This window comes from Ascaphus truei, chromosome 4 (assembly GCF_040206685.1).
Source record: "Ascaphus truei isolate aAscTru1 chromosome 4, aAscTru1.hap1, whole genome shotgun sequence".
Classification (NCBI taxonomy): Eukaryota; Metazoa; Chordata; class Amphibia; order Anura; family Ascaphidae; genus Ascaphus; species Ascaphus truei.
This window is the reverse complement of record NC_134486.1, coordinates 331697615-331712596: the sequence shown is the minus strand read 5'-3', so window position 1 is coordinate 331712596 and position 14982 is coordinate 331697615. Positions and strand designations below refer to the sequence as shown.

The 14982-nt window shown below is 37.4% G+C and overlaps 1 protein-coding gene across 13 annotated transcripts in view; it reads left to right on the top strand.

The window, feature by feature from the left end:
• The window catches only part of ADGRB3 (adhesion G protein-coupled receptor B3), an 892370-nt gene that overhangs the window by 465990 nt on the left and 411398 nt on the right, over window positions 1-14982 (top strand). For all 13 annotated transcript variants that reach the window (XM_075598089.1, XM_075598088.1, XM_075598086.1 and 10 more), the window contains one exon: window positions 3264-3372. In XM_075598089.1, coding sequence (XP_075454204.1) covers window positions 3264-3372 — 109 coding nt within the window. The remainder of the gene's footprint in view (window positions 1-3263; window positions 3373-14982) is intronic.

Below are 14982 nucleotides of genomic sequence, written 5' to 3'. Positions count from 1 at the left end.
TGGTGTGATCCCTTACCCATCCTTAATATTTAAGATAGAAGAGCACACAACAAAAAGGCCACCCACAGTGTAATATGTTTATTGAAAAAATCAATAAAAAATATAACAAAACCTCATTCACAAACGATGTCCTTTAGAATAGCATATCTGAGAGTGCTAGGGTGTTTAGTATCAGAGTCCTTGTCTAGCCAACATTATACACAGTTCCAAACCTATTTTTGTAACAGAAAACATGTTTCTTTGCAGCACAATTCATTTCACAAAATAAATTGTGTACATATGTACAGTCATGGCCGCCGACAGGGAGAAGAGTAAGATCAAGTGTCCTGGGCCCCATGGCTGCTTGGGTCCTCCCGGCGCTGGAAGTTGGGCCTGGCCAGAGGTCAGGCCCAATTACTGCATCTGGTTTTCAGGCTTCTCGTTGTACCGGGCCCCAGCTCTCCCCAGCTGCTTTGGCCTCTCTCACGCTGTGTCTCCTGCCGGGTCTCTCTCCTACGCCATCGCCTCTCCCACCGGTGCATGCTTGAACCTGAGGCATATTCCAGGGAGGGCTCATCTTCCAAAACGCACTGGGAGGAGAGGCCCGGTGTGGGAGAGAGGCAGACCCGGCAGGTGGCTTGGCGTGGGAGACAGGCCCACCAGAGGCCCCAGACCACACCCAGGATAAGTGTGCACTTTACCATCAAGTGCAGGGGAAGAAAGTCCAAGAGATCTGCTTGCCTGACAATTAGACAATAATAAAAGAGAAGTAACCCAAGTGTAGCACTCAAGCTCACCCTCTGGTGGTAAGTGTAGTAATTAAAATGTAATCTTTATTATGCAACAAAATTGGTTAAAATAATGTGTGTTAAAATGACGAGCTGAAGGTATGCTGGATCCAAAGACTGATTACCGTATTGGCTCAGGATCCTGAGATCATTGGTGGGTCAATAGACCATTGCTAAGACTCCACTGAATAAAAGTCCTGACAATTGGACCGTCATGGGTAATCTGTATACCCTATGCGAGTGATCTCACTTCATCAGGGTAATTTGCGCTTTTCTTCTTTTCTATTCTGGGAATGAGTGTGAAGAGGGGGGGGATTGAGTGAGAGGGGGTAATTAAGTGATAGCGTAGGGAGGGAGAGTGTAAGAGAAGAGAGGGGCTGTAAGAGAGGGAGTGTGGAAAGAGAGGGGTGAAGGGGGAAGAGTGTGGGAAGAGTGAGAAGGGGGGAGAGACATACATGGGGAGAGGGGTGAATAGAGGAGGGGAGAGCAAGGAGGTGTGAAATAGGGGGCTCACAAGGCTGCCAACATGGAGAAGGGCTCCCAGTTAAAACTCTAGTCCTGGGCCCCGGGATATCTGCCGTCGGCAATATGTAGAGTAGTTGTTAATTTTTTTATAAAGGAGACCAACCATAACAGTTTATTTTCTATTTTCATTATTTCCCTTTCCAAATGATCGGACATTATCTCTCACACTTTTTTCACACTACATATACCTCTTGTTTTTTCTAGTCCTGAAACATACTCTACTGACTACCCTGCTCTCACCTCTCCATTGTCTTTTTAATCAAACAGATTAATGGTATGCAAACAACAACAAAAAAGCATGAGCAGGGGGGATTGCGCCTTTAAAACAACACTATGGCTTCACTTTAGCTTGACAGCCCCCTCTTGGATTCCTTGTAGAGATTCATCTATGATTTTTTTAATAACAGAAACCTTTTACATTTTCAATGATATTAGTTTGAATCTTCAAACATAGAAGGAAAATAAGTCAGATAAAAAATTATAATAATCATATATAATATATGCTTTGATCATATTATATTTAGCCCTTTCCTTAAATATTTAGGCGATATCTAAACTCAAAATATACATTATGCATGAAGTTTAGTTACACATCTAAAAAAAATACATTCCTGAAACATTTCACAGAATAAAAAAAGGATTACATTGTTGCCGGTTATTCATGTACTGTATGTATGTACATCTTTATTTATATAGCGCCATTAATGTACATACCTGTAGCGCTTTGCAGCAGTAATACATGTGACATAATCATATAAATAACAAATATTATAACAAATAATAAAAATAACCCGTAATGGGAAGAAGTGTTTCAGACATAACAGTGACATTTAGGAAAAGGAGTCCCTGCCCTGAAGAACTTACAATCTAATTCATTTGTGTTGACACCATACAGCTAGATTAAGCAATTATTTGAAGGAATGCTTCTGGAGAATCGCTACCTTGGTCAATTGTATTATTTGTATTACATCTGAAAAAAAGGAGCAGTGTCTAATGAAAAGTTTTATTATGCGTCTGTGATGCTTGGTTCAATAAAAATGAATGAATGGAGTTATTAAGATCATGATAAGAGTTTTCTAATGCAGCAGCCTCAAATCAAAGTAATAAATAGTAACATTTAGGAATAAACAAATAATTAAGGTACAGGGTATTATACTGTATACGTGACAGGGTAGTTAAAGAAGCATTGTAAAATAACTGCACAAGCTGTTGTCAACTTCCAAGGCATCACTCAATTGTCGCACAAACAAATATGTGTAGCTCTATTGAAATGGTTGTTTTGCTGATCCTGATTCAATTATTATACGTAAGATTTAAGCAACATGTCAAAAAAAAGGCCTTAACTAGCAATACACACTATGCAATGTACTGAATAGACAGTACTAAAAGATACAAGAGTGCTCTGACGGATAATGATCTTTTTTGGATTTGCCATATCCATATTTTTTCTTCTGTAGAAATGTTAATTTCCTATCAGAAATTGGATTACTTTCTATGAAGTGCAGCTGCAGAGGCTAGTGCATCCCCTTTAAATTAATTACCGGTGTTACTAACCAGTAATTATGGTTTATATATGGAACGGATGTTTGGCAGTACACAATTTGCCACAAAGCTGGGATACTGCAGCTGACTTTAATAGTCACTATTAAGATTTCAGATTATGTAGAAGTTGAATGGCAGGATAACCTTTAATATCTGATAAACAAAAATATATGTATGTAAGATTTGTTGGCAATGGAATTAAGCAGAATATGCCAACAAAAAAAATTCTTTGATATTATACAGTTCTTTATCAGTTTATTCTGTAAACATGTTCAGAAACCTCATTTGTTACCATCTCACTGATATATTGCTGGATGTTCGAGCAACATCTTACATTTTTCAAACATAAGTTATTATATAGTAGTTTTTCCATTGCTCTTGTAACAAGGTATTTGCATATTGTATTGATGTTCTAATATCTAATTTTAGATTTACCCAGGTTCAGTGGAGTTGATGCAGGTGATTGAAGATTTTATACACATTGTTGGAATGGGAATGATGGACTTTCAGAATTCATATCTCACAACTGGAAATGTAGGTAAGAAATATGTATATTTTTACTTCTTTCATCAACTTGCAAAACAAATATTTATATCAGGGGAAATCTGATTGGGTGTACACATTTCTTACAATTGTAAAGTTTTGACAGTGAGCAATTTTAATTTTAGCTCTCTTCCTTTATCAGATTTTGACTTTATATTTACATGTGTTAAATTCAAAACAAAGCTTTCATATTTTTACACCATGAATTGCTGGAATTACCACAGTTGGAAAGATAAGATAGAATTTGTTTTTTTTGCCTCAACAACCTACTCTGTTAGCAACAATTGCACTGCATCAAGAGATTCAACAATACATAGAAGAATGTGTACAAGATATTAAAAGGCATTAGCTATGCCTTATCTACTGTATATTTTGATTAAATGAACAAGGTCGGTATCAACTCTTGTCACTTTGTGGTCAATGGAATAATTCACATATACATGACAATATAACACTGTAAAATATAAAATATTTCTGTGTTTATTGCAATATCATTTAAAAGTTGTCTATTTCATAATTTGTTCATTAAGCGTATGAAGTCTTAATTCGACCACATGCTCTATACTGTTAGTTTGTAAAGAGAAGTGCTATTTTAAACAATTAAAATGATCACAATTATGGACCTAAACTAACTGTTTATTGGTATGTAGGTTTTATTCAATATTGGTTACAATTTGATTATGATAAAGGATTATTTGAGATTTTATATTTCAAAGTAAATGTATGTACAGTGTGCCCTTTCTGCTTTTTCTGCACTATGCCATTTCTACCATTCCTTTCCATTATAAAGATGCCATTAAGTTAAGAATGAGATTTTGAGTACAAAACATGTCAACGTAAAAGGATCAATTATTTTCTTTTTTGATGTCAGCAATGAGACTAGAGGTCATTTCCATTACGTGCTCATTTGGGTTATCATACCATTCCCGTGTTAACTCACATTGATCTAGAGCAGCGGTGCGCAAACTGGGGGGTGCGCCCCCCAAGATTATTTAGGGGGGGTGGGCTGAGTGCAGGGAAACCTGGTGGCGAGCAGAGCTGTGCACGGGTGTCCAAGCTCCGTGCTGAGGCTGCTTCTCTGCTCTGTGTCTTGCAGAGTGGGTGGGGCTTCTCTCTGCACACAGACAAGCCCTCCTTCTCTTGCTGTCTGTTTCCTGCCCCAGTTTTCAGCAGCATTGGGGATCGGAGCATGCCCCCCTCCCCAGGTGAAAGTGTGTGACTTATGGTTATGATTGTGAGTGTGTGTTGTCTGTGATTGAGTGTGTGTGTGTGTTGTGTCTGTGTGTGTTGTGATTGAGTGTGTGTGTTGTGATTGAGTGTGTGTGTTGTGATTGAGTATGTGTGTTGTGATTGTGTGTGTTGTGTGTGTGTTGTGATTGAGTATGTGTGTGTGTGTTGTGTCTGTGTTGGTTGTGATTGAGTATGTGTGTGTGTGTGCTGTGTGTGTGTTGTGTCTGTGTTGGTTGTAATTGAGTGTGTGTTGTGTCTGTGTTGGTTGTGATTGTGTGTTTTGTGTGCTGTGTGTGTGTTGTTATTGAGTGTGTTGTCTGTGTTGGCTGTGATTGTGTGTGTGTGTGTGTGTGTGTGTGTGTTGTGATTGAGTATGTGTTTTGTGGTTGAATATGTGTGTGTGTGTTGTGATTGAATGCAGTTGTGCGCAAACTGGGGGGGCAAGGGGGCGCAAGATTATTTAGGGGGCCGCAGGCGGCATGCGGTGAAACCTGGGTGCGCAGGCCGGCAGACGCTGTGTGCGGGAGTGCGAAAAAGCTGTCCACGGGCAGCCAAAAAGATGTGCGCGGGCGGGCAGCCGAAGATGTGCGCGGGCGGCCAACAGGATAGTGCAGGTGGCGGCCACGTGATGGTGCGTGTGCACATACGCAGGGGCTCTGGAGGTACAGGGAGGAGCACGCCCGAGCGCTGTGATTTCAAACGCCCCTCCTTCCGGTGTCTGCCCTGCAATAGCGTTGTGGTCCTGCTCTCCTCTGCTGGCAACCTGCTTCGCTGCGATCCTCTGCAAGTGAAAGGGTAGGCTGCCACTATATCAATCATATTATGAATGTACAGAAATAATGCAAAAAAAAACCAGTGAAAACACAACATTGAAAATGGAAAAAAAATAATAATACTGTAGGCAGGAGTTTGGATGACACTGGGGATAGCAAGCCAAAGAGCAGGGAGGGGAAGGGGTAAAAAAAAGGGGGGAGGGGGTCTGAGAATTTTATGGATGAAAAGGGGGGCTCGGCATAAAATGTTTGCTCACCCTTGATCTAGAGTATTCTGTTTGCCCACAAAATTAGTATTATAGCCAAAACATAGTTATTTTCAAGATGCAAGTTATCAACGTTGTACCGCAAAAAAAAAACACATTTATATACATCTGCTAAAAATATTGGGGCCGGCACAAAATACCGCAAATTTTGTCATTTTGGTGCAGTCTTCAAGTCCTGATATTTATTGAAACCTGGTTATACCACATTTTTTTATAACCTACTCCAGGCTGCTGTTATCCCTATGTATTTATAGGCAAGATTAGCTAAACAAACATGGAATAGGTGATAAAACATTAACTATTAAACATTTAACAACATATTATCCCTTAGTAGCCCAAGTGGTCAGCTAGTCCATGACTAACTGACCACCAAGGGCTATAAAGGTGTTAATACTAAACTTAAACTACACTACCTGCCCCTCTTGGCTACCTACATAAGGGGCTAGTAAGGAATTGACATGCAATGCCATACTAACTGCTGAGCAAACAATGAGTTAACTCCTACCACCACAACCCCAGAGATCCTAATCGCCTACTGAAGCTACCCCAAACATCCACCCTCCCTACCTCCACCCTCTTCAACAAACATAACCTCCCTCCCTGTAAAGTAATGGCCAATAGCCCTATTCGACAAATGTGGTTTATTAGGCTTTTGCCCACTATACAGTAAGTACCCACAAATATTAAAGTATTAAAAGATCATACATTAATATTACTAATATAATACCTAAACATTTATTAAAAATACATTTTAAACATAAACCCATTGATTGTCAATGGCTACCTAACCCATCTCATTGGGATACTAGATAGCAACATTGGCACTCAATGGAAAGCTGTAAGAAAAGTTGCTCAGTTACCCCATCCTGGATGAAGGCAATCATCATCTTCAGGACTGTTGTCCCCTTGAACCAATAAAAAAAAAACAGCTGATGCCCAACCATGAAAAAAACCCATAAATAAGTCTTGATGGCCACAAAAAAAAATCAAATTAAAAGAAAACATAAAATCAATCCAAGGAACAATGGCCCAAAAATGATACAAAATAAAAATTCCCTCAAAAAACTATGCAGCCCATCGATGGGCCTGCGACAGTGGATCCTCAACATGAACCAAAGCCCTGGATCCTTTGTTGTTTAAAGATTCTTCAGTTGTAAGTATTTTTTATCTTCTTTTCTTCTTCAAAGATTTCTTCTTTATTCCTCTTCAATCTTCAGCCACCAGATATGGCCTCCATGATAACTTCCAGTCTTCTGTGAGGATCTTGCCCTTTTATAGTGTCTAGGCAGTCTTAGAAGTTGTGTCGTAGGGAGATATGTACAGCAAATAATTTGATTTATTGCTGTTCCATGTGTACCTATGGCACATATTCTGCAAAGGCCCTAGCCACAATAAAAGGCCAGAGCCCTCACAGAAGACCGGAAGTCAACATGGAGGCCACATCTGGTGGTTGAAGATTGAAGAGGAAGAAAGAAGACGGCATTGAAGAATAAGAAGAAAATAAATACTTGCAACTAAAAAAATCTTCAAGCAATAGAAGATTAAGGTATTTGTGGTAAAGTTAAGGATCCAGCATTGCAGGCCCATGGATGGGGCCAGATTACAAATAGTCCATTGGGCCTGGGATTATTGTTTGGGGGATTTTTATTTTTTATATTTTTGGGGCCATTGGGCCTTGGATTAATTTGATGTATTTTTAATTTTTGTTTTTTGGTAGCCATTGGGCATTGGATTGATTTTTGTTATGGTAGGGCATTAGCCCTTTTTTTGCATTAGTTCTTAGGAGCTACAGATCTGAAGATGAGGATGGCCTTTATCTGGGATGGGGTAAGTGAGAAACTTTTTTTTACAGCTTTCCATTGAGTGTCAATGTGGTAATTTAATCTCCCATTGAAAGAGCATAGGTAGCCAAAGCAACAATCTATGTTCACAGTATATTTTTTTATTAATTTTTAGATATTGTATTAGTAATATTAATGTTTTTTTTAAATACTTAATTATAGTTGCCAAAAGCCCTATTGTGCATATCTGGCTTTGGTCTCATCCAGACCCTGAAATATAGGCTTTGAAGAAAGTGAGAGAGAGGGAAAAAAAACATATATTTCAGGGTCTGGAGGTTGTAACACCACCATTAGATTAAAATATATTTAACACGAGTCACGTTATTTGAACCCAATGTGAGGAAATGCTAAGTTCACGTGATGTTAAGCCTATGCTAATGAGATATGCAATGCCTGTTGTTGTTGCATAAAATTAGCTTTGTGGATATGTGTTACCCTCAGGGAAAATAACATCCATTTATGATTTTAAGAAATTACAACATTGGAATGAAAGTGTCAGCATCTTGCAATATTGTACTTTATGACAGTCGACATACTAAACCAAGAATATTTTTTGCTTGTTAAGATATATTGTATATATAGTTTAAATGAATTACAAGATAATGACTCTGAAGCACTAATTAAAATGGACAGTTTGTCTATTATTTTTTACAAATTTACAGACAGTTAAAGTTTTCAATCTCCTAGTCATGTAATGTCACTATACCATATAAAAGCTTTTAATTATGTATTTAGTAGATGGTCAGTAAATCACACATAACATCATGCAATGAAGATCTCTGAAACTGACTGTAGTTTGTATTTGAACCTAGAGTCTTTTTCATGAGTTAACGAACATAAAGTACTTGCTATCCTTTCTTGTCTCGGTGTTATACTAATGTTGAGAATATTGATCTAAGTATCAACATCTTAATTGATGTTCATCATCTTTCGAGGTTATGCAGTTTATTATTTACGCGCCTGAGTGGAAAGTGGCCATTGTCTTGAATCGGCTGCACCTGAAACGAGGCAGGACTAACATGCTATTTCTCTTGCGGTAGTGCGCCAGTGGGTGCAATAACAGCTACTGCAGATGTTCCAAACTCCAGTCCTCAAGGACCACTAACAGTGCAGGGTTTATGGATATCCATGCTTGAGCACAGGTGGTTCAGTCAAAATAATCAGGCCACCTGTGCTAATGAGAGAATAGCCTTAAAACTTGCACTGTTAGTGGTCCTTGAACACTGGAGTTGGTAACCTCTGGTCTACTGCATCAGTACTATAAGGAAACATTTTTTTAAAAAAATCTTGGAGCACATATCACTACGGAATAGAGAAATGGTGCATCAGAAAATGTATTTATGAGATCAGGAAATATACTGGTGTTGCTGTTTTAAAAAAAATGGCTATGATCTATCCCATGAAGATGATTATTCATTTTTTTTAAATTAAGCATTTAATAACATTCTTATCTTTATACAGGAGTTACTGCTAATTAATTTTAGTTTCCTCAATAAAAGGCCACAACATGTACAGTAATATCATTAAAACATGAATTCATGTTACTGCCAAAGTTGTGTAGTCTAGTAGTTAAGGTGTTGACCTCTGAAGAAGAGACCTACATTTGTAACCTTGTGGAAACTTGGCGGCATCATGTGCAGTTTACTTTGTCTCATCTCATCTCCTGGTGCTTTAGGCATTAACAATAAAACAAGGTTGTGAGTTGTTTGAGGAAACAACTAATTATATCTCCTGAAGATTGTAAAATAAATTATACCTGTCATGTTCATATGACCAATTTGGCTAACAACCCTTCTTTCTCTTTTAGTTGTGTAGATATTTCAAATATATAATAATGTCAAATATGTTCTATTATGTAGTTCTAGAATCTCAGCAGACTGTATTGAAAAAAAAATTATGTTGGTTCCTTTCATCTGTATTTCAGTATATCTACCACTTAACTTTACTAATTGATAATATTGGGACAAATTGACTGTGAATTTCCATATCCAGCTATGGTTCACCATCCTATTCTTGGCCTCATTTCAGTCCTGGCTGGATTTTCTGGAGTGAGTTTTAGATATTAAAAGGCAACAATATGCTAACTCAGTTTATAATACTATATTTCATTTATCCATTACTTAAGGTGCAGATTTTTGTAGAAACTGTAAATGTGCTTGACGTTCCTTGTATTTTCAATTGTTTCCAAAAGTGTTAGCTAGCATTTGCTTGTCCGTTTCAGTAGAAAGTATATGCATTCTTACACTCTCTTTACAAATCAGTGAGGCACGTAAAAAATTGTTTTTCTTTATTACTAAATAATTGAACCTCTAAGGGAAACATACAAAGATGAAGAACTTCTTTCATGATGTTACAGCGAGAATATTCAAAATCCTGCCAAGCGTAGAAACATGAGCACTTCTGTTAGACTAGAGAGTTTATATTATGCATGGATTGTTTCTCTATTTGCCAGCAGGTCGACTTCTAGCTCAGCAATAAATTCTGCAATCTTGGATTCATGTGCAAAGTGAATGTGAAAAGCTATTCTGGAATGCATATTATGTGTGGAATTGGGAGTTGATATTGTTTTTGGTATACTAATCATGACTGTTAGGAGCATTGCTCATAATAGTACTTTATAACACGTAAGAATGTAGGAATTAGCAAATTACCAATAGGAGGCTCCAATGCTTCACAATTGTAGAATCTTTGTAACTGTATTGTTCACAGTTTATCAGTAAAAGTAGAGAGTGTATGGAAAACACTGTAACACTGTTGTGATGTGTAGTGGTTGATCTTGATTATATGCACTTAATCAAAATGAAACAAATACGTTACACAGACTTGCTCATTTACAGTGAGTCCTACTCATGGGAAAATAGTCTAATTTATTTTAGCATAAATAATTTCAAAGGCCTCAATGGAATTTCCCTATTTGAAATGAAATGTTTCCATTAAATAATTGTTTAACAAATGGCAACATAATGAAAGATGCAGCAAAGGTGTACAGCAACTAGTATCATAACAAGGGCCACATTTACTAAGCTTTAGTGAGCCCTCAGATAAAACTCTGATTTGAAGTACTCACCAAGGTTTAAATGTAAACCCACCTATAGTTACCAGTCTGGAAGGTACTCTGCTCTAGTGCCTTATTCTTGATTAATCCAGTTACTAGTGGATGTCTTTTGAATTCTGTTTGTTGGTTAATGAGCGGAGCAGGCACATCATGCCGGGAAAGTGTTAATTTTAGGAACTATCTTGGTTTCAGGTGCCAGTTTTCTCATTGATATTAGTAGAGCTACTACAGTAGTAACACGATGCTGCATTCATATGATATACTGTAGTTTGTCACTATAGCATTATATTAAAGTAAATTGGAACTTAAAGCATCAATTCTGCCAAAAAAGGAAAATCATTTTTGCACATAATTGTGAGCGGAAGCCGCTGGTGCTTAACAATGCTATTTTCAGCACTGGGTTCCCTAGATATTACAGGCGAGGGTGCTGGGACTCCTCATGGAGGAAACAATATGGCCACCGACATCAACAAATAGGAAGCCACAACCAATGATGTTGCGGTTTCCTACTGGCTTGCCATTTGGCAGCCATAATGCTTCCTTATTAATGAAGGAACTTTAAAACTGGAATCGAACTTTAAAACTGGAATCGACACTGGTAATTATCGCAGTGTTCCCTGAAAATAGCACGGTTCAGCGCTGGAGTCCAGCTTGGTCCTAGTTATGTAAAAAACAAAAATCTATATAAAATTTAAATGTTCTGCTTTAAGGAGATGCACACTCTGGGCCATATTTACTAAGTGATGCTATGTCATAAATCATTCTGGTCTATTTAATCATTTAAGTGTGACTTATATAAAGTGCAAGTGAATGTGCAGTGTTCTGTGGACCCAGAGTGGTCACAACACTTTTTTATTCTGTGGAGCATGTGAGTTTGTACTTGGGCTCACTGCTCACTTTATGTTATTTTATCAACTGTGCTGTACTATATATTTCCTCTTTATTTTAAATACCTGGGGAGTTTCTGAATATCCAATCTTCCTATAGATAAGCATTTCTGATCTTATTCCTCCCATCAACATCATGGAGTGAGTTGTATTTTATTGCATCCATTGCCCATGCACTTGCACTTTATATAAGTCACACATGTGGAGAGTTTGTGCTTAAGGTCTGTTTTTTATCATTTTAAAGGGTGTTGAGAAACACCCTTCTGTCAGCTGCACCTCTCCACATGTACTAATTATGATATATTGGTTGTTTTTGTTCACTTTCACCAATCACCTTTATTTAAGTGATTTAGGTGTTCAAATTCTATTTGTTGCTTAATCCTTTAAGTGCCAGATGGGTCGTGGTACCTGAGTACAACGACCCTTCTGGCATAGTGTGGTTACTTGACCTCTTTCAATAGCAGTCACATAACCACGGCAGACGTTTTTCAGGACACACATTTTTCCTCACAGTGCAGATAGTGTCCTGTGGTCCATGGGAATTCAGGACGTCTACTAATCAGGAAAAACAACCCTCTTTGGGGAGGACATAGTCACTACGTCAAGGAATCTGGTACTACAGGGACCTCATGAAGTAGAGACTACATCTTGTGGCACTCAAAGGGCTAAGAATGAGCTGAAAGGTGTTTTTTTGGCATCAGAGGATATTTTGTGGCATAGCACTAGTTAGTAAATATATATATCTGTCAGGTAAGTTAGTGCAATATAGCTCTCTGAAAGAAGGATTGTCTGTAATGTACCATAGACACATAATAGTAATGCCATGTACCTTCTGTGTAAAATGTACTGATCCCACATAGAATTAGTGTCAATTAATGGCCTCTACTGAGATGGGATGCTGTTTTGTTTCAGCCTATAATGTTGACATGTTCCTATTGTCTCCCACTATATTTGTTGTACTTACCTACTAAAAAGTTAATAGTGGACATACCTTTATATATACCAGGATAAAAAAATGCATTGAGAGTTACTTCTCTTTTTCAAGTATATCCTGTACGTATTGTTCATTTTGCATTGACATTTTAAAATGGTGTGTCTGTATCATTTACAGAACTACTTTCTATTAAGAAATAACCAGGCTCAAATTAGCATAATTGATAATCAAGCTGATATGCAAAGTGCAAATGTATATTTTTAAGTTGGTAACATTAGTGAAACAATAATATATAAATATTTGTATAAAATCAGTGTTGTATAAGCCCACAAAATATATGGGTAAAAAATAAAAATAAAACGTCAAATACATACAGTATTTTTTCTAGCCATACAGGTTGTTCATCTCATCTTTGACTGCCTTAGTACACATTAATGTGAGCTGCTATAAAAGTAATCTACTGGTTGCCATGGAGTCAGACAGCAGCCTCAAGAATCAATATAAAACAAGGGGGAAATACTAACAGCTTTGAGGGAAGCAACATGTCTTCTAATACAGATTACAGATTTCCTTTCTATAAAATCATTTAAGTAGACCCCAAAGTAATTTGTAAAATATGGATAGTTTATCTAAAATGGTTATATAATGTCTCAATAGTATTATAAGAACAGAGCACACTATTTTATACAAAGATACGTAGCCGCAGAATGTCTTTGCAGACATGAGTTGCTCCCATGACAATGAAGAACAGTGGCAAGCGGAGGTTGGAATGTTCTTTAACTGAAAATCTTGTTACCATGGTACAGTATTTCAAGATACCATATCCTAAGTGGTCTGTTAATGTTTGAAAAAAATTCGGAAACCTGGGATTTACACCACGGAAAACCAAAACAAACACAATGAAGCATGCAAAAGATGTCAATTTGAGCTGTTGGGTAATGAAAACTGGACATACAGTACTTACCTGTTTAATTTCTCCTAACAGAATAGTCTACAGTACATGCCTGTAGAAGATAGCCAAGTAAGACACAATCTCATTATTATTATTATTAAGTTGAAGTATAAAGAGAACAGTGCTGAATCTTTTCAAATCTTTATTACGAGGATCATTAAGGAGAGAATGAGAAAGTTATAACTTGCATGGGTTCCAAACCCTAGTCCGGTTGCGATCACTACAGATCCCTTGATCCCCCATTCTGGGAATTTCAATCTGTATGTGCTTTTATCTGTTTATTATATTATACAACATGTATGTTTAATATGAAGATAATCTTAGCAACAATGAATTGTATATTCATATATATATATATATATATATATATATATATATATATATATATATATATATATATATATATATACACACAATTAGGGACTGCGCTTGGGTGTTGTTTGATAGCAAAAATAGAGAAAAATAAAACCTTGTCAAAAACCTAATACAATATATCAATAAATAAACTCTTACTGATAAAAAATCAATGAATAATAAATAAATTGTGCATAAATTATTACACAAAGGTGTGCTGTGGACCTTTTTTGATGTGATGAATACAAACTACACTAACAGTCCTTCAAAGTCCATAAAAATATCAGTCCAATGCCAGGAAAAAACAGGCACTATCAGGATAAAGGCAGCCTCCTTACAAGGGCACAATGACCTCCCTCTCCACCTGCATAGAAAAAAGAAAAGAAAAAAGCGCCCAATCCTAGTGCATTACTGGGCAAAAATAATTTAATTTCCCAAAAAAGCTCATAAATCGAACTCACAAACATAGAAGATAAAAATGCAGTTTATGAGATAATACTCATGCTCCAAATAACAGCAAACATCCGCTCCTCTGCCCCACTACTCTGCAGCTCATCGGATCCGATCTAGCCCTCGTGAGTAACCGTCCAGCAGGGACTCACGACATCAGGCTCTCCATGAACTCCTTCCCCGGGAACACACCACCAGATGACTTTAGTTCCCACCGGGGATGCTGGATGTGGCGGAACGGTGGCTGACGTCACACACTTAGTGTAGGGGTGACAAGCAGGTCACGAAACGATGCTAGGATATCCACAGCGCACCTAGCCCTGCTCTCCTGTATCAGCCCAATTGTGAGCTCAGGAATCCCTCTCCTGTGTCTCACATGAGGCTTTTAACAGAGCTCTCATTAGTAGTAGTAGAAGTAGGAGGAACGAATGGTCACTACTCCTAGTACCACTACAAGCTTGTAAAATAAAAATATTCTTTATTGCAAAAAAAGGCTGGACATCATATTAGAACCACTCTGACGCGTTTCATCCCTACATGGGACTTTATCAAAGAGTATATGGTTCAGAAAACAGACATGTCTAATATACATGTGAGCCAAATCTGATTGGACAACTCCAAATCAGACACAGCAGATAACAATGAACACATGGATTGGAACATATTAACTCTAACATGTCTGGAGTAAAACAAACAACACATATATTATAATTAACCATGTAATAGACTAACAAAAAAGAAAAGAAAAAATTAAAAATATTAAAAACAAAGAACATGATATAATGTCAAGCACAATAATAAAAATTGTATATAAGAAAAGAAAATCATGGAGGAAAACGATCATGGGAGATAGCAATCAATAA